This window comes from Macrobrachium rosenbergii, chromosome 43, assembly GCF_040412425.1.
Source record: "Macrobrachium rosenbergii isolate ZJJX-2024 chromosome 43, ASM4041242v1, whole genome shotgun sequence".
Taxonomy (NCBI): Eukaryota; Metazoa; Arthropoda; class Malacostraca; order Decapoda; family Palaemonidae; genus Macrobrachium; species Macrobrachium rosenbergii.
This window is the reverse complement of record NC_089783.1, coordinates 21,956,828-21,984,744: the sequence shown is the minus strand read 5'-3', so window position 1 is coordinate 21,984,744 and position 27,917 is coordinate 21,956,828. Positions and strand designations below refer to the sequence as shown.

The following is a 27,917-nucleotide window of genomic DNA, read 5'->3' as shown; positions in this document are numbered from 1 at the left end:
GTTATGGACAATATTGAGCTCAGTAAGTTTACTTTTACACGCTGAATATATCTGACCCACAATCTAGTTTTGATCTACAAAGTGTGTAAGGATGGTATAGAGTGACATACTGGCTGGGTGTTGTCTGGTTTATTGGTGGTTCCTTACTGAATGAATGTACAGAATCTTCGAAGTTGTTATTGGCTGGTGGGAGCAGCAAAGTAGTTTCTACACACAGACAGGGCAAAACAGAGGTAATGTTTTGGACATCCATGTTTGTTGGCATACAAACAGATGGCGATTGTGAGAGACATAATAAACGTACAGTGATAAAACATATATCAATGGAAAGGCCATGAAATTCCACATATGGCCAATTGCATGAGATTCGAGATAGATTAATGAATACAATGTAGTAGCATAATATATTGAAATGGCGAGACGTTTGGCATCTTCACAAACAGAAACATACATAGTTTGATACAGAAGATTCGGTGGAGCATTATGAGTACATGATTGGAATGCTTGCATGGCAATGCAAGTAGTAGTGATTGTACATAAATAGAGACAACAATGGTTAGGGAGAAAAAGACGGAAATATTGTATGGTAGAAGTTGTGTTCCTTGAGAGAGAAAACGGGATGCTCTTGTTTTTGTCTTGTTTCCTCCAATGGATGACGCACACACATGTGCGCCCGAAAGACCGCGATGTGGTCTCTTACAATACTCCCCCCGCCCCAAGCAAGGCGTCGATGTGGAAATCGTCTTGCTGACAATTGGAATGGTCGCGAAGGGCTTGGGCTTTGGGCGGGTAGGGGACTGAAGGGCGGTGCTGGCCAGCAGGAACTCGAGGAGTTGAAGGGTATGTAAAGTGTTGTCGATGCATTTATGCTTTCTGGTGATGTCTTGCAGGGCGTCATCAAACCTTTTTGTGTAAGCATCGGAAGCTAAACAATGACCCATGGGTATTCTACAGTAACGATACCGCCCCAAGGGGTAATGAAGGTCGTGAGTGGGCGGCTGTCTTCGTCCAACTCCACTTGGTGGAAACCCCAATGGGTGTCCGCTGTAGTCTTATATGTGTGTACTGGAATGCTTGAAACCATGTCAAAGGGTGCTGGTGTATGATGAGTCTCACAAAGGCAGTGGGTGTTGAGGCGTTGGAAGTCCACTGTGCAGTGAGGTTGGCCCGTCTTCTTGGCTACCACAACCATCCTTGCACACCACTCCGTTGCATCCCCTGCTGGGACTGGTTCCATAACGCCCTTCCGGATGTCTTCGTCAAGCTGGGCCTTGACCTCTTCCCAATGCTTAGGGATTGCTGCCGGTGTATGACAGGCATAAGGTACGGCTTCAGGCAATAAATGTATGTGGCGTTGCTTGCCCCTCATCACAGGTGAGGGTTCCCTGGTTGTGTTGAAGGTCGTAGAGGAAAAGTGATGTAACAGCCATTCTTCCAGTCTTAGGATGTACTCCTCTATGGGTGGGACTGGTGTAGTTGCTGGTTTCGTTGTCTGAGGGGAGTTGGGTTGCGAGACTGCCTCACTAGTGACGTCAGCTGATGCAGCGACTGGGGAAGGGTAAGGGAAACTTGGTGGTACTATTCCCAGCTCCTTACAGGCACAAAGTAAACTTCCTGCTTCATACATCACCCACCTATTTCAATGGTGCATGCCACTGATCCAAGGCATCTCACTCGAAGATTAGCTACGTACCTCAGACCCGTTCGAGGTTGCAATTCCATGGATTTTATACGCAGGCTTGAAAGCACCATGGGTCCGGCAATGCAGATCTGCGCTCCTGTGTCTGCCACGGCAAATGTGGACACTGACCTCTCCCTCCCATGGGAGACACAAACCTTGATTGTTGGGTGGGGGGGAGAGGTGAGTCTCTGCAATGACCACCACACTCGAGGCCAGCGGCACCTGCTTCGCACTCCTGCAGCATTTCTGGAAGTGCCCTACCTTTTGGCACCCATGACACATCATACCTTTTGCTGGGCATGATGCTCGACCAGGGGAATGATGCCCCCCGCAGTTCCAGCATTTCTTTGCATCTGAAATGCTGTGCAACACTGCAACATCTAGCTCTACGTCATCACTGCCTGTGACATCATCACGTGAAGTGCCGGCTGACTTAAGCACAACGACACGTGGGACACTTTCAACATCTTGGCACACAGCTTCAAAAGTACTGCACAAAGCCTGAAGGGCATCTACATTTTTAAATGTATCACACATTTGAAACACATGCCTTTTTAACACACGATCACTAAGACCTACCATTATTTTATGTAGTACAGTAGCATGTATTCAGCTAAACACTCCCCACATTTGGGACACTGAAAATCAAATCGGTGGCTTTTTGAGCGCACCTTGAGAAATAATCGCTCACAGACTCCTCAAGCCCTTGGGCGAGAGCAAAAACTCTGACCACTGCACTAACTGGTTCGACGACCGTAATACGATGTTTCCAATGGCATCCAGAGCTGCATCTGGGGTAAGGGCGTTCCATTTGGCATCCAAGTACAGAGTGTCCAGTGCACGTTGCAGTACTGGAACACAGTTGAGGCTAATGTGCATAACATCATCCTTCGATGGAAACTGGTTAAGGTGAATCCAACATGTCATCGAACATCTCCAGAACCTGAACGCCGCTGAGGACATCAAAGCATCAGTTTGCTAGCACGTGATCCAGAACTGGGAAGGGTATCCTGAAGGGAATGGACGGTGCATTGCTGATCTGCAATTAACGTCTGTGCCTGCAACACAGCCTGTAACAAGGCCCTGGGCATTGCAGGAGAGGCATGCCTCGGCGTGGCCTGGGGTGGTTGACGTATCGGGGGATGACTTGGCTCGAAAACTCACTGCGCCATGTTGGGTTTGCAATGGGAGACATTCTATTGTGATGTTTATTGTAAGAAAACAGAGAGCTGACTGACTTGTAGTAGTGTTGCAGGTTGCCACTCCTTATCAGTTGGCAGCACATTATCAAAACATATCGTACAGACTGGTAAGTCTATTACATGAAGCACTCACAAATTCTTAACATTTGGAGAATTTTCACTCTCCAAGGTGGGTGCAGGGATTGTCATCTGTACCAAAACAGTATCATCAAAGGGCCCAGGGGGTACCTGATCCTCTATTTCTACTTATCATAAAGGATCGGATAAAAAAAAGGAAAAATTGGTGGTTCCTTACTGAATGAATGTACAGAATCTTCGAAGTTGTTACTGGCTGGTGTGAGCCGCAAAGTAGTTTCTACACACAGACAGGGCAAAACAGAGGTAATGTTTTGGACATCTGTACTTGTCGGCAGACAAACAGATGGTGATTGTGAGAGACATAATAAACGTACAGTGATAATGTAAGAGCCCGTCACCTCGGCAGACAAACAGATGGTGATTGTGAGAGACATAATGACCGTCTCTCTCTTCTAAACAGTGGCTGTGTGTTTGTGCGTTCATCAATCGTCATCCATCGGAGGACAAGACAAAACAAGAGCTTTCGTTCAGAGTTTTCTCGGAACACGACTTCAACCATACAGTATTTCCGTCTGTTTCTCCCCAACCATTGTTGTCTTGATGTATGTACAATCACCACTGCTTGCACTGCCGCATTCTAATCATGTACTCATAATGTTCCAACGAATCTTCTATATCAAACTGTGTGTATGTTTCTGTTTGTGAAGACGCCAAACTTCTCGCCATTTCACATATATTATGCTACTGCATTGTATTCATTAATCTGTCTTGAATCTCATGCAATTGGCCATATGTAGAATTTCCTGGCCTTTCCATTGATGTTTTAACACTGTACGTTAATTATGTCTATCAATATCGCCATCTGTTTGTCTGCCGACAAACACAGATGTCTGAATCTTTTACCTCTGTTTTCACCTGTCTATGTGTAGATGCTACTTTACCGCTCGCACACGTCAATATATCTCCACAGATTCTGTACATTTAGATTCAGTAAGGAACTACCAATAAACCAGTAAACACCCAGCCAGTATGTCACTCAATCTCCCGTCCTTACACTGGTGACCCTGGAGGGTAGCGGAAGAGCTGGAAAACCCAAGATGACGACCCACACGCCAACAGACCCTTCGTCCCCTCGCTGCTTCCATGAGCCGCTGGAAGTTCTCAACAGATGTCCGACCCTCCGAGATGACTCACCCCACCACTGGAACCCTGGACGCCTCCAGGAAACTGTCTTTGGTATGCCGCCCGCAACAGGTACCTGGAAATAGACGAGCTGACCAACAAAGGGCCAGCCAACGTCATCCTTCAGCCTGCTGTCGCCCCCTCGAGCTGGCTAGGGTAGTGATCAGCTGCCGTCATCCTTCAGCCCTCAAGCCGGCTACTGAAGGATCAGCCTCCTTCAGCCGTCCCCCTCCAGCTGGGGGGAGGCCGATCATCCGACGTCTTTCCTTCAACCCGCCCTCCGTTCCATCTCATCGAGCTCCTGCCGGCCGGCGCCGCCCTTCAGCCTCCCCTACCTGCCCCTAGCCCAAGACCTTTGAGCCAACTACAATTGTCAGCAAGACAATTTCCGCGTCGACGCCTTGCTTTGGGGGGGGGGAAACGTCGATTAATCAGACGTTACCCACGTCTTGGGGGAGGGGGGAAGTATTATAAGAGTCCGTCACCCCGACGCCGTCTCTTCTAAACACGTGTGTGTTCATCAATCGTCATCCATCGGAGTGGACAAGACAAAACAAGAGCTTCTAGTTTTTTTTCTCTGACGGAACGCGACTTCAACCATACAATATTTCCATCTGTTTCTCCCCAACCATTGTTGTCTTGATGTATGTAAATTACAATCACCACTACTTGCATTGCCAAGCAAGCATTCTAATCATGCACTCATAAGTTCCAATGAATCTTCTATATCAAACTGTGTGTATGTTTCTGTTTGTGAAGATGCCAAACTTCTCGCCATTTCACATATATTGTGCTACTGCATTGTATTCATTAATCTGTCTCGAATCTCATGCAATTGGCCATATGTAGAATTTCCTGGCCTTTCCATTGATGTATGTTTTAACACTGTACGTTAATTATGTCTATCAATATTGCCATCTGTTTGTCTGCCAACAAACACAGATGTCTGAATCTTTTACCTGTTTTCACCTGTCTGTGTGTAGATGCTACTTTACCACTCGCACACGTCAATAACATCTCCGCAGATTCTGTACATTGAGATTCAGTAAGGAACTACCAATAAACCAGTAAACATCCAGCCAGTATGTCACTCAATCTCTTGTCCTTACAATAATACATATATCAATGGAAAGGCCAGGAAATTCCACATATGGCCAGTTGCATGAGATTCGAGACAGATTAATGAATACAATGCAGTAGCATAATATATGTGAAATGGCGAGACGTTTGGCGTCTTCACAAACAGAAACACATACAGTTTCACAAACAGAAACATACATACAGTTTGATACAGAAGATTCGGTGGAACATTATGAGTACATGATTAGAATGCTTGCATGGTTAGGGAGAAAGACGGAAATACTGTATGGTAGAAGTTGCGTTCCTTGAGAGAGAAAACGGGATGCTCTTGTTTTTCTCTGTCCCCTCCGATGGATGACGAACACACATGTGTGCTCGAAAGAGACCGCCATCGGTGCGATGGGTCTCTTACAATACTCCCCCCACAAACAAGTCGTTGATGCGGAAATCATCTTGCTGACAATGGGAATGGACCCGAAGGGCTTGGGCTTGGGGCGGGTAGGAGGCTGAAGGGCGGCGCCGGCCGGCAGGAACTCGAGGACGGTAGCGGGTTGAAGGATGACGTTGGCTGGTCCTTCGTTGGTCAGGTTGTCCGGTACGAGTTCGGGGGCGGCGGCAGGCTGCCTGGAGGAGGCGTCCAGGGTTCCTGTTGTGGGGTGGGTCATCTCGGAGCGTTGGACATCTACCGAGAGCTTGGGAACGGCGGGAAGCGGGGAGGCAGCGAAGGGTCTGTTGGCGCATGGGTCGTCATCTTGGGTCGGCCGTCTGCCATCGGCTCCTTCGTGTCACTCCGGGGTCACCAGTGTAAGGACGGGTGGGGTGACATACTGGCTGGGTGTTGACTGGTTTATTGGTGGTTCCTTACTGAATGAATGTACATTGTTGTTTTAGATTTAGCTGGCCTTGTGCCAGCACGGGCTCTTGCTCCTAGAGCAGCCCGTATGAATGTACTGTTTTCGAAGTTGTTATTGGCTGGTGCGAGCTGCAAAGTAGTTTCTACACACAGACAGGGCAAAACAGAGGTAATGTTTTGGACATCTGTGTTTTTCAGCAGACAGATGGCGATTGTGAGAGACATAATAAACGTACAGTGATAATACATATATCAATGGAAAGGCCAGGAAATTCTACATATGGCCAATTGCATGAGATTCAAGGCAGATTAATGAATACAATGCAGTAGCATAATATATGTGAAATGGCGAGACGTTTGGCGTCTTCACAAACAGAAACATACATACAGTTTGATACAGAAGATTCGGCGGAACATTATGAGTGCATGATTAGAATGCTTGCATGGCAATGCAAGTAGTGGTGATTGTACTTAAATCGAGACAACAATGGTTAGGGAGAAACAAACGGAAATATTGTATGGTAGAAGTATTGTGTTCCTTGAGAGAGAAAACGGGATGCTCTTGTTTTTCTCTCTGTCCCCTCCGATGGATGACGAACACACGTGTGCTCGAAAGAGACCGCCATCGGTGCGATGGGTCTCTTACATGTACGTTCAAACAGGAACTTTATGCAAATATTTCAGTGACTGATTTGGAGTAATATTCAATACAATATTAAAGCTTTCTAAGCAGTAGGCCCACCTGACACAGCAAGTCACACAAATCTTAACTCATGTCTACCACGAGGTAATCTCAAGCAATTAACAGTTACGTCTAGTGTAAGCTGACACTTGAAAGCTTCCTGATATTTTCTCCGGATCTTCTAGTGACACTCGGCGATTGGAATAAGCTTTAGATTTCTCCAAATGTTCAGGGATTTTAGAAGACACTTTTTTTGCATCATATGTCTGTTAATGCCTACGTTTTGGAAACCCAAAGCGCCCAAGTTATAACGCTAAGTAATGTAAAGGCACATAGATTCAAACGACTTCATCTCTGTTGGATTAAAGAGTTTGCAGGTGCACACCAGGCCTTCCAATCCCTTTCACATCTTATGACACTTATGAGCTGCCTTAGGAAAAAGACAACCTACCTTAAAATAAATCAATCAATTGCCAACGGACTGAATTATGAAAACAGAAGAAGACTGTCTATATTCAGTTTTTGGTAAATGAGACTTTGTGAGAACTACATAATTGTTGAGTACCATATAATATTCAAAGTAATATTTATCATAATGTTGATTTTCATAAAATATCTTCAGCAAACGAACGAAAGCTTCTGAGTATAGATTTTCCTTGATCATGCTTTTCTTTTTTGTTTACGTATGACGTCACAAACTTTGTTGCCGATCAGCTGAACCATTTATGTAAAGGTAAGTAGCAACTAAACCCTGCCTACTTTTGTCCTTTTCAAGCACCACCTGAAAAACATTAACACGTTAACAATTTGCTTATATTTAACTAAATGAATAAGGGAAATTAATATACAGCATGTAAAGTAAAACTAGAGTCGAAATTTAGGCTAAGGTTCCGAAAGTTATGGCACTTGAGTGACAGGTCCTTTTGTTTTGATAGCCTAGGTGTCGGCTGGTGTGTTTTCGTCTGCAGGCCGTAAAATATAATGTTTGTAGGCTGCCTTAGTCTGAAACTAAACCTATATTTTGGAGTTTGTGTATTATAGCTTATGAAGTCCACAGCTTTACGTGTAGACCTGGACTAGCTTAGTTGTGAACATTTACAGGCTAGTGTGAGGTCAAGTAGACCAAGCAATAGCATGGGGTATTACTTTGGAAATTGATTTTTCCAAGTACTTTGGTTGCTTATTCAGAATTTACCTACCGTTGTTTTTTTTTGTAATTAACATCATTAGTTGTATGCTGACTATCCTGGAATGCTCTCGCGCACGCACAGTATTATAGGGGGGTGTTTGGTAAGAAGTGGAGTTTCCTTCACCGGGGGGTCCAGGGGCCTCTGCCTAAGTAACATGGCCTGCTAAGTTTGGTTAGTATGGGCCTAGTTCCTTTTTATAATAGGTTTCCTTAGCCAGTTCCTTCTTGAACATATGGCTCCCTAATGACTTGTGCATGCATGGAACCATTCCATAGCAGCAACATGGAAGTCCAGTTTTCTCCCAACAATTTCCCCCAACCCAAAACCCTGTGTTCCCAAAGGGTCCCCAACCATGTTTGGTAGATATGAAGTTAATAATAATTTGACAACAATAAGCAACACTAAAAGTATAGGAAAAATCATTTCAAGGTAACAGTCCCTGCAGAGCTGTTGCTTAGATTTACCTGAGGTCAGGTCCCCGACAAAGGGCCACTTGCAGATAACATGGCTACTCCATAATTTACTCCAAGTAATTTTTTATACCCAATTCTGAAACAGTAATATGATTATCAGGTATTAAAAGTTCTGATAAACTGTATTTAGTTTAAATAATGCCAAATTAGGAAACGTAGTATAGGATGGTTAAATGACATGCAGCCATCTAGGATACCATACAGTATGCTAGGTGCATTAATGCGGGTGTAACGGCTTACTGGGTAGGCACGAGATACCTGATTTATCCTTTTATCCACCTTGGGAAGGTTATGTTCACAGTACCTTGCTGGAATGTGAGCCTTACTTATTTGGTAGTCCTAAGAAAAGAATAGTCTAGATTATTGTTGGGAGAAAAACTGGACTTCCATGTTACCTATGGAATGGTTCCATGCATGGCTAATCATTTAGCATTCTTATGCTATGAATATAGCCTAAGTCTAGGATTAGACTTTTATTTCTTTATTTAGTTCTTTTGTGATTGGATGTTTTTTACCATCATTATGGAAGTAATTAAGTCAGTTTGTTTTTTGTTATCCCTAATATCCCGAACACAACATATGGAGGCTCAGTGGCCAAAGTGGGAAAGGTAGGGTAGGGTGAAATGGAAAATGGAGAGCAGGTAGTACTACAGATAGTTGTGCCTGCATTCTTCCGCTATACAAAATGTCAAGTTGGGTGGTCCAGGAAGGCCAAATTTAGCTTGGCACTACTTCTAATCCTGCATCCTTGTGCAAACTTGTAGACCACTTTTGCAAGTTAAGGACCAATTTCCATGCTTTTTCTAGTTCACAGGGTTTAGGGTTGCAACTACCCCTTTAGATGGAACTTTAGTTAGGTATGAGAAAGGAGCCATATGGCATACAAGCTTTGTTCCTCACTTTTATTAGAGTGACACTTTAGGCCTAACTCCTGTTTGTTAGTCTTATAGTGGTGCTAAGTAATTTTTGTAACTTTCCTAGCAACAACAGGAGAAGTTTGTATCCTGCTGGAGGTTAACAGTTGGACTTGGGTGGGAGAAGGGAGACATTGGATGCATGGTCTTTTCATGACCTAGCACCTAACAAGTTGGGGTGTTTGTAATGCTTTATGATTCATTCCTGGATGTTATTGCCAACTACCAATCTGGATTTCCCATTCTTTTATTGTCAAGACAGGGTTTCTCTAGAATCTTTTCTAGAAGATGGAATGGAATAGAATAGAATATAAAATTTAAGCCAAAGGCCAAGCACTGGGACCTATGAGGTCATTTAGTGCTGAAAGAGAAATTGAGAGTAAAAGGTTTTATAGGTGCAACAGGAGCAAAACCTAGCAGTTGCACCATACAACAATTGTTAGAAGAGGGTAGAAAGTCAGATGAAAGAAAGAGAATGAATGGAGGTACAATAAAAGGAAGGAAAGGCATTACTTGAGGTTCTTTGCAGAACAACCTCAAGTAATGCCTACACAGTGCAACCTCCTAAGGGAAAACCAAACTCTGGCTTAGGGCCCTTTCAGCCTCTTGCATCAGATGAAAGGCTGTATAAGTGGTCATAGGAGTTAGCTTTCCCATACTTAATACACTGGATTGGGAAGCTTGCATTTCCTGGTGGTGTTAGACCATTCCTTCTGTCTTTCACCTTTAACAGAGACTGACTGGGGTATAGCAGAGGTTAATAACCTTAGGTTCCTGTTTCATCAGAAGTCCTGCTAAGGATTGAGTGTTCATGCAAAATACAAAGGTTTGCTGAATGGATGTCTTGTGTCCCTCTCTACCATGGCTGTTGTTGAGATTTACTTAGGTTTTTGTATTATTCAGTTTGAATCGTTGAAGACTGGGGTGCTTCTTTTTAATCATGGTTGTTAATGATGTAATAATGGTGATGGCTGATGAGTTTCTCACTAGTAAGAATAATCATTAAGTGTCCATGGTGTGAACATGTGAGTGCAAGGTTCAGGTCTTTCTTTGATGTTCTCTTATTCTTACTGTTCTTTCTGTTGAGGTCAGGAATGTATGCAGTCTCTGAATTATGTTGAGTGACTCATGGTAGCCTGCCTAGTGGAAGAGGTACAGGTCAAAGTGGAAGAAATCAAGGAAGGCACATTTGGTACCTTCAGAGGATTTTTGCTTTCCTGATCTTCATTGCAATTGACTCCTGCTCCTACTGTTGTTAATATTGGCAGGCATGGGAAAGTGTCCAGTGAGGGGAACCACAGTCCATCTAGGTGAGAGCTCAAGGAGTCAGAGCCATTGTCTTGTTCCTGGCATTACACAGGAATGTCTCAATGTGACAAGTAATGAAGGCCAGGATCTGTCATTGACATACCACCATCTCATTCTGCTTGAGCAATGTCATCCAAAATTCTTAGATAATTTCTTGTTATTACAGTACCTGTGGTGGCTATCCACGCTGCACATGCACAGTACAGCATCTTGCCTAAGTTAATAGGGTATTGTAAGGCTGAGGTCAAACAGATGAATGACTGGCTTCTTTCTTGAGAGGCTGAAGTCAGGTTGATTACTTGCTGGGATTGGCCACATGCAGGTATGTTAGATATCAGAGTATCCTATCCTTAGAGCTTCAGCACAAAATGTGCTACTTCCTCCATTTTCTTTTTAACAAGGGGGCACTAGAGCCTGATCATCTGGACCCACTGTATTGTATAACTAACTTTCTAACAACCTGTTCTTCCCATTTAGTGTAAGATAGATATGATCCTTCAATTTTCTCCAGGTGCTAGTTTTTCAGATGCCAAACTCTCTCTGGCTGGCTCATTGGCTTCTCAGGCTCTGCCTCCCCCTGTCAGCCTGTACAAGTAGTTACAGGATTTTTCCCATGCTTATTACAAGTGATTGGGAAAATTACATTTGTGTGTGGAGTCTGAACAATGTTAGAATTAAAAGTTAGTACCTTGCCACTTACTACCAGTTGAACTCTTCATAAAGTTTTAATGACTGTTTCCAGCTCTTGCCGAGAACACTTGTGTATAAAAGTCCCTGGTATATGTAGGAAAATACAAATTACCTTTAAATTTGATAGTTTTTCAGTGACAAGTTTTGCAGTTTTTTTTGTGGCCATATATTGCAGTTTTTCCTTTATTTTTCAGACAAATTTCTTTTCCTTTCTTTCTCTAAATTTCCTGCAATTACAGTATCTAGATGCATGGTTTGTTGGGACTACTACCAGTACAGCATAAATGTACACAGTTAATGAATGATTAATATAATTCATAGGATTGCTATTAAATAAAAGTTGTAAGTTTAAGTTACTGTGCACCTTCCTTAAATATCTACATTAGGATTCCATTTACAGAATATTTCTGATTGATGACTAAACTGGCATTTACAAATGGGCTATGGGATATTTCTGGCACAGTTGCAGTTCAACTGGTATAAATAATGCCAGTGCTACTTCGAGGTTACTCTTGCCCCATCTTCTTAAGGTACAAAGTTTCAAGTTTTTTGCTCTTGTCCTTGTTTAACTCAATCTCATCAGTTTACATGTGCCCAATCCTGCAGTCAACAGCTCCCATGCACAAAGGAAGACCACTCACTTGGCCAGGTATCCCCTGGGCAGAGTCTGTGGAGGTAATAGTGGTAGTTAAGTTATCTTCCCTGTGTGTTCCTGAAGCAAGAAACCACTTGTGACTTTGCTCTAGTCATTCCCCATGTGTCCCAGAAGGAAACAACTACTTTATGACTTTCTTAAAATTGTTGATTTTATGCTCTTTACATTTTCATATTTTTTTCTTGCTTCATCCATATTTCTGTAGGGATTTTAGTATTGTCCCATTTTGATGTTTTGTGCATAATTCTCAAATTCTATAAATGCAAGTACAGTATTATGTATAATCTTCCTTCACCAGCTGAAAGTACTGTCTCTTATTACTATCATGCTGGGCTTTGTAAGTACAGCACGTCTGTTTTCTCTGAACAATTGCTGAGTATCGTTAGTGATGACTTCTCTAGGAGTAGGTATTTATGGTAAAGTAATATGGCGAATCATGCCCGATTTGTATTTTATTAGAATTTATTATATCCTTTCAGTGTGGGTATAAGTGTATAATAATTAGCTCTTCCTACAAGATTATGAATCTTTGTTGTTTACAGAAAAAGTTGTTCCATGTGTTACAGCTTGGTAACAAGATAGTTAACAATTGGTAGGTGGGAGGGGGGGTTACTGCCTGCTCATGTGACTCAACTTTCAACCTGACTTCATCTACAACAGGCATTGAGTCCAGACATTTCTGCAGCTGCGGTGGTCTTTGAACTTGATGTGGTTTAAGCTTCGGTGTTGATTTTTAAATATTCCCTTTGGTAGAAGGGAGGCCAGCGTTTCACATCTTCCTGGGAAAAGCTGTAGGTTTGATCATGAGAGCTGTGACCAACCTTTGACAAGACTCTCAAGGCAGGTTTAGATTAGGTCCCCCCTATTTTTTGGTCAATTTACAAACTGCTACATCTTCCTCTTTGATCTTAGAGGATGAGGTGATGTTGGGAGAGGATTTAGATGGAATACTGTAGGTGAAAAAACTCATCTACACTCCACATACCCTTCTCATTTTCTTCCTTTGCAGAGCACAAGTTCATGCTTTCTTCACAGAGCATGAGTTTATGCTTAGTTGATCTCTCTCTATTTCTAAGACCCAGACTCTTCCCCTATCTTAGATTGGTGCTTGAGAACTGTTTGGAGAGTATGGGAATCTTCTCTACGCTCCTCACTACAAGGAGTGATCACAGATGTACGTACATAATCCCTCCTACCCTGGTTACTGAACCTAGCAACACCTGAAGATTATGTTCTGATGTTGTCCTTATGAGGATATAAACCTTTGTCTTTTATGTGGATACACTTTTGGCAAAGATTGGTACAGCTGTTGAAAATTGGCAAGCAAATGTGAGGTTTTGGGAACCCACCCCTTGAGAGTTAATGTTACTTTTATCTGACTGCACAGCTGTTAATAAGTTTGTGTTCATTTTTGCAGGGGATCTTACTCTCAAGTCTTAGATATAGTCTCAATTGGCCCACTTGTAGCTGCTGGTGAAATTACTTCCTTTCTAAAAGGAGATACTCTAGAATAAGACTTCTCATCCCCCCTAATCTTAGTCACTTGTCACACAGTGTGGTCAGTTGTTTCAGGATCTCTTTCTTTTCAAACTTTGAAAGTATTGTCATCTTTTATGTACAGTATTTCACCCCCTTGCACATCCTTTCTATCTCTCCTCAGCCACATTGCTACCTCAAATATTTTCTTCTTGTTTTGAGACTCCCTGTTCTTCCCAGCTCCCTCTGTATACATTACCACCAGATTTTTAGACTATTTCCCTGCATACATGTCTTATCTCCCAGCTTGTCTTCTGCCAGAGCTTGAAGCTAATTTCTTCTCATTTGATTCTTTTATACAGCTTGACTCCACGATCATGTCTCTCTGTATCCATCTCCAATATCCCAATGTTTACTTCTACATTTCTGCATAGACCATTTTTTGATGTTTTGATGTTGTATATGGTGACACTTTCTGGATTTTCTTATTTAACTCTTTATCTCTCAGTTTCTAGTTTTTTATTCTTTTGACAGTAGCTAATCTTCCATTTCTCTGTAACTCTCAAATTTGGTAACAGTGCAATTCCTTACTGATGCCATCTGCACACGTTTTCTTGAAATCACTGTATTTCAGCTTGTTAACTCTTTTTGGGTTATCAGGTTCTCTCTGGGTCTCTTAATCCTGTATTTAAGAATTTTAATCCTTGGTTTTGGCATAATGTGGTTTAGAATTCTAATCCTTAGTTTTGGTAGAAATCCATCAAAGCAGAATTCCAGCATTGCTTTTTCATGATTTTTTCTTCCAGGTTATATATTTCCATTACATCTTTACAACCAACTCAGTCCTCTCTGACATACACACTTCTGTCTTTACATGTAATCCTTTTTAAAATATACTGTTTGTTCATGAGACTTACCTGTCAGATATATATATAGCTGTAATCTCCGAAGTCCAACAGAATTTCAAAATTCGCGGCACACGCAGTGGCCGATCAGGTGGTTAGTACACATTCCCGCCGCTGGGAGGCGGGCATCACGAACCTTTCCCATTTTCTATTCAGATTTTCTCTGTCGCCGGACTGTCAACACCTGTTGTCAGTTCCCCCGCCATTTGGATTTCGAAATTTGTTGTCACTTAAGTATTTTGGTTGTTTTTTGGTTTCGACTTGGATCTGTGACTTGGCATACGCTTTTCTGGACCGTTTTTGATTTTGCTTTTGACTTTTCTTTAAATAAGATGTCTTCCTCTAGCTATCGTGTCTGTAGCTTGGGTGATTGTAAGGTGAGGCTATCGAAGGCTTCTGTAGATCCTCACACTTTATGTATGAAATGCAGGGGTATGGAATGTTCTATGGATAATCGTTGTAATGAATGTGAGGGATTATCTGAAGGGGAGTGGAAGAAGTATGAATCCTATATGCGAAAATTGGAGCGTGATAGGTTGAGGAGGTCTTCCTCCAGGAGTGCTTCTGTAGACGGACAGTCAGGGATTTCTCATGTTAGTAACCCTGTAGTTTTTAGTCCTAACCCCGTAGTGTTGCCTTCGGGCCCTGAGGTTGTTGCTGCAGAGAATAATACCTTGGCTCTCGTTTTACAGTCAATTCGCGCTCTTGAAAACAAAGTGAATGCCCTGCAAGCGCAAAGTGTTGTTTGTGTTAATGCCCCTAGTGTTGTGGAGGGGGCGTCAGATTGGCCCTATAATGCTTCTAGGCCTGGACCTCTGCCGAACTCCCAGGATACAGGGAGGGGGCATGTCGAAAGCTGCATGAAGGTTACGGGGACTTCCCACCGATCTGACGTCACTTCGGCAGGTCCTGATGACCCTACCCAGGCTGCCAGGGATCGTGCACTGGCACGCATCCGTAAGGATTGCTTCTCGTCCTCCGACACGTCCTCCCCACGTCGGGATTGGAGCTCTTGGTTGGACTCTCGCCCTCTTAAGAGAAGCTTGAGAGGAGAGGAGAGGACGCTTCACGTCCTCTTCCTCTAGACGTTTTGTGCTCTTCCCCTGAAAGTTTCGGGAATGTTCCTCAGCGGAAGAAGTTTCGTTGTGCAACGGATGATGACGCTGCTCGACCCCAGTCGCGCTAAGGCAAGAGCTGTTGCTTATTCACGGTGAGAAAGAAGAAGACGTCCCATCTCCCCTCTCCTTCTCGCAGGTTCAGCCCTTCTCCCGAGAGAGCTGTTTCTCCAACACGCCAGATTTTGTTGGGCTTGCAACAGCAGCTGGATACTCATGGACCGTAGAAAGGACAGGCCTCGTCAAGGATCTGCATCTGCCTGTTAAGAAGTCCAGGCCTTCACCTTCGTCTCCTGCTTCGTCGTCTTCGTCTGCTAGATCGCATGAAGCTTCTTGTCTTTCACCTAAAGAAGGTATAAAGAAGCTTCCTTCTCGTCTTCCCGATTTGAAGAGTTGGACGTTTTCTCTTCGATACGCCAGAACGCGTGTCTCGCACTTCGCGCGCTCACGCTCGCGCGCCTGGCCTTGAGTCTCTGGCGCCTTGAGTCTCGCGCCACAACCAGGAAGCTCTTTCCATATCCAGCCATGGAGCCGGCGCTCCCAGCCAGGACGCACCTCGCTTGCCTCGCTTTATATCTTCACGCCCTTCTTACGTTGACACCACGCCTGCAGTGCTTCATGATGCTCAACTTCCCGCTTCGACTTCTGTCGTTCTTCAGGATTTAGCCACGACTTCTTCTAAATACGAGAGGTCCCGCTTACGTATCGGCGAGTCGGGTCTCCTTCCTCCTCGCTCTTTAGACCCTCCAGTGGAGGAAGAAGAACCCCTTCCGTCAGAGCCTTCGGACGAAGAGAAACACGCTTCTTCTTCTACTGATTATCAAACTCTGACTTTTTTGTTTAAGGATCTGTTTCCTGATACTTTTCAAGCTTCAGCTCCTCTCTCTCCCCCTTCACAGTTGGCTTCGTCTCAAGCGAGAAGAACTCCTGGTTTTCTTAAGATGAAGAAGTCCTTCTCTACCAAGAGGGCATTCAAGAAAGTTCAGGACTGGATGACTACGAGAAAAAACCAAGGAAAGTCTTCTTTCGCTTTGCCTCCTTCACGTTTGTCCGGCAAAGCAGGCATTTGGTATGATACAGGTGAAGATATTGGCTTGACAGTTCCCTCGACTTCTCAAGGGGACTTTGCGAGTCTTGTTGACGCCTCCAGAAGATCTCATTTGTCCTCTTCTAAGGTTTCTTGGACTCTTACGGAAATGGACCACCATCTTAAAGGACTCTTCAGGACTGTGGAAGTCTTTAACTTCTTGGACTGGTGTCTGGGAGTTTTGCACACGAAGGCTACTAGCCCGAGTTCCATCTGAAGAACTTGCTTCGCAGTTTTCGTCGGCCCTTTTAAAAAAGAGGGCATTGTTTTGCTCTTTCTCGGCGAAGTTTGTTTCCCCAACACAGAAGGGAGAGCTACAGTTCGCTCCTTTCTCAAGCCATCTCTTTCCCCAGACCTTGGTTAAAGATATCGCTGCCAGCCTTCAAGAGAAGGCGACTCAAGACCTCCTTTCCAGGTCTTCTAAGCGTCCTTCAGCACCATCATCGTCCTCATCTTTTCCACAGCAGGCTAAGAAGAAGCAGCCCTTTCGTGGAGGAGCTTCCATGGGGAGCTTCTCGAAACCCGCGCCTCGAGGGAGAGGTTTCCCTAAAGGCAAAGTCGCCTCCAAGAGAGGTGGCAAGTGACTCCTTTCACCTCTAGACACCAGTAGGAGCCAGGCTTCTTCATTTTGCCCAAGCCTGGGGAGAGAGAGGGGCAGATGCTTGGTCCCTCCAAGTAGTAGAGAGAGGCTACCTAATTCCTTTTCTGACTCTTCCTCCTTTGTCTCCAACCCCCAGAGATCTGTCTCCCCATTACCATCCTGCCAAGCAGAAAATTCTGTTCGAACTTCTCGAACAGATGCTCGAGAAGAGAGCAGTGGAGCAGGTCTTAAGACACAAAATCCCCGGGATTTTACAACAGACTGTTTCTAGTCCCGAAACATTCAGGAGGTTGGAGACCCGTCTTGGACGTCAGCAGGCTGAACGACTTTGTCCTGAGGGACAAGTTCAAGATGGAGACGTCTCAGTCAGTACTAGGAGCCCTTCGTCCCGGGGATTGGATGGTATCGTTGGATCTCCAAGATGCCTACTTCCACGTTCCTATTCATCCGCGTTCGATGAAGTATCTCTGGTTTGTCTTGGGGGGCAAGACTTTCCAGTTCAGGGCTCTCTGCTTTGGACTCAGCACAGCCCCGAGGGTGTTTACGCTTCTTATGAAGAACGTAGCGATGTGGTTGCACCTCTCGGGCGTCAGGATCTCTCTTTACCTGGACGACTGGTTGATTGTGCGGTCGTCAAAACAAAGTTGTCTGGAGGACCTTCAGTTAACTCTGGAACTCATGAAGTCCCTGGGACTTCTAGTCAATGCAGAAAAGTCGCAGCTGATCCCCTCACAGTCCATTGTTTATCTGGGGATTCAGATGAATTCAGCGGCTTTTCTAGCGTCTCCATTGCAAGAACGGCAGTTTCAATGTTGCGAAAAAGTCTCGGTCTTCTTGGAGAAGGAAACATGCTCGGTAAGGGAATGGATGAGTTTGCTGGGGACCATTTCCTCGCTGGAGAAGTTTGTTTCTCTGGGAAGACTGCATCTCAGGCCTCTTCAGTTCTATCTATTAGAGAACTGGCAAAACAAGGAAGATTTGGAAGAGGAATTGAGGATCCTTCCTTCCATAAAGAAGTGCCTGAAGTGGTGGCTCGATCCTGCGAAGTTGGGAAAAGGGATCTCCCTCAAGCTTCTGAGCCCCGACCTAGTGTTGTTTTCCGACGCATCATCAGCGGGTTGGGGGGCAACACTGGGGGGAAAAGAAGTGTCAGGAACCTGGAGAGGGGAACAGGTGTCCTGGCACATCAACATCAAAGAGTTGGCGGCGATCTTCTTAGCCCTCCAATTCTTCGAGGTCCAAGTTTCCAATCGTGTTGTTCAAGTGAACTCGGACAACACTACGGCGTTGGCTTACCTCAAGAAACAGGGCGGAACACACTCTCGTTCCCTGTTCGGCCTTGCAAGAGAGATTCTCCTTTGGGCTCATGCTCGCAACATTTCAATCCTCACAAGATTTGTTGCAGGGGTCGAAAATGTTCGAGTAGACCTGCTCAGCCGGCGCCATCAACTTCTGCCGACGGAATGGACCCTTCATCAGGAGGTTTGCCAAGATCTCTGGAAACTTTGGGGTCGCCCTCTCGTGGATCTCTTCGCGACCTCAAGAACAGCGAGGCTTCCCCTCTACTGCTCCCCTGTACACGACCCGGGGGCAGTGGCAATAGACGCTCTTCTCTGGGATTGGACGGGGATGGACGTATATGCCTTTCCCCCGTTCAAGATTCTGGGAGAAGTGATTCGCAAGTTCTCGGCCTCACAAGGAACAAGGATGACTCTCATCGCCCCGTTTTGGCCTTCGAACCACTGGTTCTCGGAGATTCTCTTCTGGTTGGTAGACGTTCTGAGGACCCTACCTACGAGAGCAGATCTGCTCAGACAACCCCACTTCGCGAGATATCATCAAAACCTCCCTGCTCTGAACCTGACTGCATTCAGACTATCGAAAAATTGGTCAGAGTGAGGGGGTTTTCTGGCCGAGTGGCACGGGCCATCACTAGAGCCAGAAGAGCTTCCTCTATCAGAGTTTATCAAGCGAAGTGGGCAACCTTCAGAGGTTGGTGCAGCAAGAAGGGAATTTCCTCTTCCTCGACCACTGTGAGCCAGATCGCTGATTTCCTCCTTTATTTGAGAGAAAAACTCAAGTTAGCAGTTCCGACAATCAAAGGTTATCGGAGCATGCTTTCTTCTGTTTTCAGACACAGAGGACTGGATTTGTCTGACAATAAGGACCTCCACGATCTCTTGAGGTCTTTCGAGACGTCTAAGGTTCCTCGGCCAATTCCTCCTACTTGGAATTTGGACGTTGTGCTCAAGTTTTTAATGTCCAGTCCTTTTGAGCCTCTCCAATCTGCATCTTTTAGGGATGTTACTAGGAAGACGGTCTTCCTCACTGCTCTGGCGACGGCGAAGAGAGTGAGCGAAGTTCAGGCTATCAACCGTCATGTGGGCTTCAAGGGACACAATGCCGTCTGCTCTTTAACCCCTACGTTCTTGGCTAAGAACGAAAGGCCTTCTAACCCTTGGCCTAGATTTTTTTAAATTAAAGGTTTGACAGACCTTATTGGACAGGAACCTGAGAGAGTTCTATGTCCTGTTAGAGCTCTCAAGTATTACCTTAAAAGAACTCAGGACATTCGTGGTCCCTCGGATAACTTATGGTGTTCTGTGAGGCAGCCAGTTAATCCCATGTCGAAGAATGCACTGGCATTCTTCATTAGGAATGTCATCAAGGAGGCACATTCTTGTTGTGACGACTCCAACTTCAAGTTGTTGAGAGTCAACGCCCTCGAGGTGAGGGCGGTCGCTACCTCCATGGCGTTCCAGAAAAATATGGCACTCAGTGACATTCTCAGTGCCACATTTTGGCGAAGCGATTCGGTGTTTGCCTCACACTACTTGAGAGATGTTAAGGTAGCATACGAAAATTGCTTTTCGCTGGGACCATACATTGCTGCTTCAACAACCTTGGGGTCAGGGGGTAGCTCTGCTCCTATCCTTTAATTGTGTTTTTATGGTTGTTGGGTCGATTGATGGAGACAGTCGTCCCAATCCACTGCAGACTAATGTCTTAGTGTTGGTTAGGTGGTTAGTATGCTCTTTTGTTCTTGTTGTATGGTCTATGATCTAGTCACATTGTGGTCACGCCCCTGTTGACAGATCATCTAGCAGTCGCCAGCTTTATAGGTCACTACCTCGCTGGGGTCTCTAGAAAAGCAGAAGCAGACTAGGGTGACAGTAACCACGCAGTCAGCTATGCTATCAGGTAAGGAACCAAAATAATTTTACCTTTAAATTCAGCTATATATATATCTGACAGGTAAGTCTCATGAACAAAATGATATTTTAATGATAAAATAAAGTTTGTTCATACTTACCTGGCAGATATATATATTCATATTGCCCTCCCTCCTCCCCTCAGGAGACAGTGGCGTTAGAAAATCTGAATAGAAAATGGGAATGGTTCCTGATGCCCGCCTCCCAGCGGCGGGAATGTGTACTAACCACCTGATCGGCCACTGCGTGTGCCGCGAATTTTGAAATTCTGTCGGACTTCGGAGATTACAGCTATATATATATCTGCCAGGTAAGTATGAACAAACTTTATTTTATCATTAAAATATCATTTTTTGCTCTTGAGTTTTGCTGCCCCTTGCGTATAGTACTAAATTATCAGTGAGTGTATGAAATTTCTACAAATGAAAATAACGTTTATTTTAGTTTTTTCAGTGCTATGAGCATAAAATATAATGTAAATTTATATATATATATGTGTAACTTACCCAGTAATTACTTAGCTAAGAGTTTCTACTCGAACGGCAGTTAGAATTCTGAATTCCGCGGTAGTGATTCTTTTGTTTTGTGTAGGTGACTATGCCCCGCCCACTTTCGGGGTAAGACAGGGAACAACATCGCCAACACGACAGTTTTGTTTCTGCCACTAGTAGAGTCAACACCTGGTGTTGTTATAGCAGCTTAGAGTTTTGGATGCATTATTTTCTTCCTTGGTGAAGTATTTTTGTGGCCTTTTCGGCATTTTTTTCTTCATAGTGACTTTTCTGGAATTGTCTTTTCACGATTTTGACTTTTCAACTACAGTAGTTATGTATGTCCAACACCAGTAGTTCTAATTTCCGAAAGGCTGCAATACCCAAATGACAAAATTGACCTACGATTCTCACACTTTGTGATCCGGTTGCAGAGGTCACATTTGCTCTATTAATTTGACTTGTGATGAGTGCAGGGATTTCGGAGAGCAGAAATGGAAAACTTTAACTTCACATTTAGCTAAGTTAGAAAGAGATCGGAAGAGGAAAGCAGCCGCTAAAGGCAGCGGGAAATTAGCTAGTCAGGCTTTGACTCCTAGATCTGATAAGGCTGACATTTCTGTCAATTCTCCAACTGTTAACCCTTACCCACCTGCACCAGTTAATTCTCCTAAACCACCTACTCCTCCTGGCTCCATCATTCCCGAACCTGATTGCTTTGCCAGCCTTGAGAATAAATTTGAGCAGCAATTAAATTTGGTAGTGAGTACAGTGGTCCAGTTAGAGGCTTCAGTGCGTGTCCTGATGGACAAGTTTGAAAAAAGTGCTAAAGGTGAAGTGTCAGTGGAGGAGGGGGCTGCTCGTCCTGCTGATTCTCCTAGGTGTTGGTCCCTGCCATACTCCCCGCTTCCTGGGAGGTGGCATACCGGTAGCCCAAGGGAGGTCAGTGGGGCCTGCCCATGGGCAGTCGCTCCACTCAGTCCAGCCTGTTGTATCCCAGGTCGCGACTAGAGACAGCTGCTGGAAAGGTGCCTCGGAAGTTTGTCAGCTTTCATCAAGCTCTGAGGAGTCCTTGTCTTGTAAGAGCTGCTTTCGTCGCTTCCCCGATGAATCTTGCCCGGTAAGAGAAGTTTCTCGGGTGAAGATCAGTCCCCGCATCTTCCTTGCAAAAGAATGAGGGAGCCTTCCTTCAGTCCTCAGCCCTCGTGTAGTAAGTGGGACAGTCTGGAGTGCTTCTCTCCTCAGTGCCAGGAGTGAGAATCTAGCTCACTGCACCAATTGAGTGAGCAGCTCCAGCTTTCACATAAGCGCCCTGATTCTTCTGAAGTCCTGTAACGGCGGAACGCATTGATGAGCGCCATGAAGCAGCCAGGTGCCCTGATGCAGCTAAGTGCCCTGAAGCAGCTAAGTGCCCTGAAGCAGCCAAGCTCCCTGCAGCTGTCAGGCGCCCTGTGGTGGTCGGACGCTCTATTTTGTCAGAGTGCCCTGAAGCTTCCGAGCTTCCTCTAGCACTTGAACCCCCTCAAGACTCCAAGCACCTTGTATCTTCTGATAATCCTTCTCCTGTGTTGGACCCAGCTCTTGCGCCTTTGCAACGTCAACTAGATAAGATCCTTCATCTTTTACAGAAACCTGCAGCACAGACAACTTCTGAATCAGACCTGGTTTTGTCTCCGATCTCTTCTGTAGACAAGGAAGGAGAGCAGGACTTGTCTTCTACACCGTATGCAACATTCCTCAAGTTCCTTCTGCAGTTCCCCGATTTTTTTTACACCGGTCACTCCTCCCTCTCCAGCTTCGTCTTTCTTGATGAGCAATCAGCCCGTAGATTCGACGAGACTTCCCAAGATGGTTCTCTCTTTTTCATCGAAGAAAGCTCTTCGCCAGGTAGAGAACTGGCTTTCCAAGAAGAGGGAACAAGGGAAAGCATGTTTTAGTGTTCCACCCTCTCGTCTCGCACATATGTGGTACTTGTCTTATGCAACGGGAGAAGCTCCTTCCCTGGGAGTGGCTGCCTCCTCCCAGGGGGTCTTTTATGCACTCACTGACGCGGGACATAGATTGGCTCTCGCTTCAGCCAAGACGTTCTTTTCAGCCCAGGAATAGACTATCTTTTGAAGAGTTTGTTGAAGTCATTTTCAATACACCCAAAGCATTAAAAGTAAGGTTTTCTTAGGATTTTTGACGATTTTTCGGTTTACGAAGATTTTTGGTTTACGATGCGGCGTAAAAACGGAACCCCCGTCGTAAACCGGGGACTGCCTGTAATAATAATAATAATAACAACAACTACATTATGTGGGTGGGTGTGGCACACCTGTTTGTGGCTTTCTTAACTCAATACAGCTTTTATATGGCTTCAAAATGCTCCAAATTGCGCACAAATTTCCCAAAAATTTCTTGGGGGGCTTACAGTGCCGCCATCATCCCCAGCTGATAGGGCTCACTTCGCTCACCACCCCACCCATACCATAATTTCTAAACCTCCCCACACATGGTCTCTTTTTTGCATAAATAAATTGTCATGTTGGCAACGCTGTTCCTCTGTCTTACCTCAAAAGTGAGCGGGGCATAGTCACCTACGCAAAAAAGAATCGCTACCGCAGAATTCAGAATTCTAACTGCCGTTTTGGGTAGAAACTCTTAGCTAAGTAATCACTGGGTAAGTATATATAAAACTTAATTTTATCATAAAAATGTCATTTTATCATTTATTTTAAATTGGGGGATCATAAGTGAACATTAATATCTCAAGAGGCATTCAACAGGGGACCAAACTTTCTGGTCAGAGCTCAGAATTTATAGTATACATAATTAAGAGATGTAATAAAGGTTTTAAAAGGTTGAAAATCATGTACTAGACCTGTACAGGCAGTCCCCGGGTTATGTTGGGGGTTCTGTTCCAACACCGCGCTGTAGCCTGGAAAGTGATGTAACTCGGAATATTGCAAGACAGATGTATAAAAATGAGAAATAAAGTGATGAAAGCCTATCTTTAATCCTCTGGGTGTACAGTATCTTACTTGCATTCTGATGTGGTGTGCATCCTAAAACCTCTAAATTTTTACTTTATATTGTAGTTGTATGAATGACAAAATCGGAACATGTGCTGTAACCTGGAACCAATTTATTATGAATATATTTGAAAAGTGACGTAAACTTGGAACTTAACCCAGGGACTGCCTGTACTTATTTCAAATGTGCTGTAACCTGGAACCAATTTATTATGAATATATTTGAAAAGTGATGTAAACTTGGAACTTTACCCAGGGACTGCCTGTACTTATTTCAAAATACATTTGACAGTGAATGACAGGCTTCCTTTTCTGGTCTAACTTTAGTTTTATATTGTAAAATGTTTGTACAGTATCATATGTATTTAGAAAATTCCATTGTCATGAAAAACTGTTTAATGCTGTGAATATCATAAACAAAAAGACTGATTTGTGCATAGCCTACATAACTTGCCAGAAATAGTACTGATATATATTGTTGTAATTAGGTCATTTGTATGTGACCTTAATGATTCTTCTTTTTCTGCAGGTTAATATAGTCCAAAGAAAAGTGAAAGCCATCTTACTTGTTAAGTACCTGCTTAACATACAGCAGTCTATGAGACACTGTTGTTAAGCCACTAAACAAACTAAAATACTAACTAGAATGGTATAGCCTGTGGTCCAGTGTTTAATGCCACTGTAAGATGTAGGGTATGTTATATAAATATTGAAGTAAGTTTTAAAAACTTGTATATTTATCATGAATTTAAGCTTTTACTGATTTTTTTATCTTCCATGACTTCATTTTGCAGGAGTAGGCAGGAATGGCCTGTTATGGAGCTCCTGTAGGGGAAAGGTGTCGTTTTTGTGGCTTAGATCTTCCACCTGATGCTGTTGCTGTCATGACACACATAAACAATCATTGGAGACAGTTTAACTTAGAGTCTTTGGCTTTAAGTCCTTGTGCTTTTGAACCTCAATTAGACATTCGAGTTGGAAATACTCCTTTGAATCCAGAAGATCTAGAAGTCTCTTCTCACTTTGAGCAAGGATTTCAGTACACTTACTCTCCTCAGACAGAGCCTTCAAATTTAACAGTAAATGGAACAAGATGTTCACCTTTAAATTTAACCGGAAGACCAAAGTCTTCATCACCACTATCTTCACCCTTGCCTCATCACCAGCCCCCACTACCAGCTGCTCCACCTCTACACCATCATCCTTCACCCATACCAGGTGGTAATGTAAATATTTCTCCTGCTAGTCATCCTCATCATTCTTATCCAGTAGGAATAATGGGTAATCATCAAGGTATGATCCAGGTACCATCTGTGCATGCTAATGAAAATCACATAACTATGGAAGGACATTATGAAGCACATGAAGAACATAGTTGTGTCATGAAAAGGAAGAGACGACATGAACGCTTTATGGAACTGAAATGTCAGGCTTGTGGTAGATCATTCTATACCAAAGCTTCATTTGATGAGCATATGGAAAATCATATTAAAGATAATTCTTATATGCTAGGAGAACAAATTGACACTGGCCAGACCATTCCAAATACATTGCAATGCTCAATAGTTGATAAACCTTATAAATGTGCTATGTGTGATACAGAATTTACTTATAGAGAAGAGCTGTTAGAGCATGTGGAGAGTCATGAGGCAGCCAAGCCATATAAATGTGACATTTGTGGTGCTGGTTTATCTCATATTAGTGCTCTGCGACGGCACAGGCTTGCTCATAGTGGCTACAAACCACATCGATGTGAAATCTGCAGCCGTAGCTTTTTCCAGAAATGTGACCTTCAGAGACATTACATTACGCATAATAAATCTAAGCAGTATGAATGTAGTATATGTAAGAAAAAATATTCTTCCCTTCACTTCCTTGAAAATCATAAATGTAAAGCCCCAGAAGAACCCAAACCATTTAAATGTAACATATGTGGTGAAGGATGTGCTAATAATATGGCTTGGAGTTACCACATGTGGAAACATACCAAAAATCCTATTTTTGTTCCATTCCAGGAGAAATTTACTTTGCAGACAGGTCAGCCAGAAACAAGCTGAAAAGCTGTGCTCCACAGTACTTTCTTGGCTTTATAATGACGTTGATAGATTTTAATGATGACTAATGTGAGTTAAGTAAAATATTTGAATATATTTTTGTTTTTAAATCCTTGTTACTCCTTACAGTATATAGAGTGCTGTCATTTTTTAATCCTTTTTAGTCCTCAGGGGTTAAACACCATAAAATTATTTACTAGTGCACTTGTATCCCCTATAACTAATGGAAAATCTTAGTTAGACTGGATTAGATTTTGATAATATGGTTCAGCTTCAGTATACTGTATATGTTCGAATTCCTTGTTTTACCACAAATCCCATCAGTTTTTACAAGTCTTTGTACAGTCAGCAATCCAAAAGACACACCAGTGAATGAATAACACACTCCTTTTGGCCACACATCCAGGAACCCCAGAGCCTCCTCCAATGACTACCAATCATTCCCTGTGTCTCTTTGGCCTGAGCTCACCTGTTGTTGCTACTCCCAGTTTTGGAGGGATTTTGTTAATTTTTGTTCTTTAACTCTTTGATCTTCAGTGTTTATTCTTATTTTTTCTGTCTCTGGGGCTTTTTCCTCTGAGAAGACTAATGATAAATACTTTTTCTTTCATGTGAGATTTCAAATAAATACTTTTTCTTTCATGTGAGTTTTCAAAGCACCAGTCTAACAACCAAATTAAGTACAAATATACTTGAACTTCCTCTGCTGATTATGTACCTTAGCTAGGTAGTTCATTAATTTTTCTTTACACAGCTGGGCTGGGTAGTGTTGTTATTTCAAGCCAAGGAAAAACTTTCTTATGGATTATTATATCTTCCTGTTATATTAAATATTTGTATGCTGTAACCTTGTTCTGACAAGAACATTTTTGAGGTATATTTTGCTCAGAATAGCGTGTTATTATTGTAGTCAAATTATTGGTAATTATGGCTCAAAGGAGGTGTTCTTGTACTCCAGGTAAGTAGTGTGAAAGTCTTATGACCTCTTTAGAGTAGGATTCTCATGTATTATGCAGTATTTGCAGATGCCAGGTTTGCTCAACTTGGTTAAGGTACAGTTCAGTCTGTTAAGATTTGTTGCAGTGGCTACTTTGTAGTTCCAGAAGGCATTAAAAATACTTGAAGCAATCATCTGACACAGAGGTTTAGTCTGTATCAGAGGCCTATAAAACCTTGTCCAAGTATCTGTTGAAGTCCTTTCGCACTAGGTTTCCTATGGCATAGTCAAGGATGGCAGCATTGAACTTTGGTAGGATGAAAAAGTAACTATTTAAATCTATTCACAGGTAGATTGACAAAAGCCTCTTGCACCTACTGGAGAATTTGCTTGAGATCTGTATCCATCCTTAGGCCAGGATGATGACTTTATCTCTTCTCACAGTACAAGATTGTTGTCCTTTAGAGATTTGATATGTATGCCACCTCAATAGAGATATGTGCCGTTCTCACATTGGAAAGTATCAGTTTTTGTCACCTCAAGGGCTGGCTCTCAGCTCTACTTTGTGGCTTCAGTTTGCTATAGGAACACATGACTAGTCAATATGTCAATTTATGATGAGGCTATCACTCCACATGCTGCTGCTTCCTCAAAGGGTAGTACTGTACTAACCTCTGATTCAATATGTCAATTTATGATGAGGCTATCACTCCACATGCTGCTGCTTCCTCTAAGGGTAGTACTCTACTAACCTCTGATGTGGTAGAATTTGCTTTTCTTGATAAGAGCTGTATGCTACTCCATTTGTTTCTTCATAAGACAACACTAAGAGGCTACACTGCTTCGCCAAGAGTTGTGCTCTTCCCATTGCTTGGACATCAGCAACTTTTCTGCGGGTAAGGAATGGAATGGAATATGAAATGTAGGCTTGAAGCCAAGCACTGGAATCCGAGGGATTATTCAGCACTATAATGAATTTGGTTTGAGAGAAATAGGTATTGCAATGAATTTATAAATTAAATAAATAAAAGAATAGT

The 27,917-nt window shown here is 43.4% G+C and overlaps 1 protein-coding gene across 5 annotated transcripts; it reads left to right on the top strand.

Moving 5' to 3' along the window:
- The first annotated feature begins 743 nt into the window (after positions 1 to 743).
- Positions 744 to 26,039, top strand: LOC136828639 (zinc finger protein 227-like). 5 transcript variants are annotated; one of them, XM_067086675.1, is made up of 3 exons: positions 7,277 to 7,491; positions 11,734 to 11,863; positions 24,684 to 26,039. In XM_067086675.1, exon 3 carries the CDS (start codon positions 24,696 to 24,698, stop codon positions 25,944 to 25,946), a length of 1,251 nt encoding a protein of 416 aa, XP_066942776.1. In that variant the 5' UTR covers positions 7,277 to 7,491; positions 11,734 to 11,863; positions 24,684 to 24,695; the 3' UTR covers positions 25,947 to 26,039. The 5 variants fall into 5 exon arrangements, with proteins under 5 accessions (XP_066942780.1, XP_066942776.1, XP_066942778.1 ...); XM_067086678.1 differs by lacking the exon at positions 11,734 to 11,863 and adding an exon at positions 20,530 to 20,694 and having other exon boundaries at positions 7,454 to 7,491; XM_067086676.1 differs by lacking the exon at positions 7,277 to 7,491 and adding an exon at positions 10,810 to 10,965.
- The last annotated feature ends 1,878 nt before the right edge of the window (positions 26,040 to 27,917 follow it).

Bases quoted from the DNA above. Each gene is read 5' to 3' on its own strand.
- LOC136828639 (XM_067086679.1), top strand. From the start codon at position 24,696: ATGGCCTGTTATGGAGCTCCTGTAGGGGAAAGGTGTCGTTTTTGTGGC.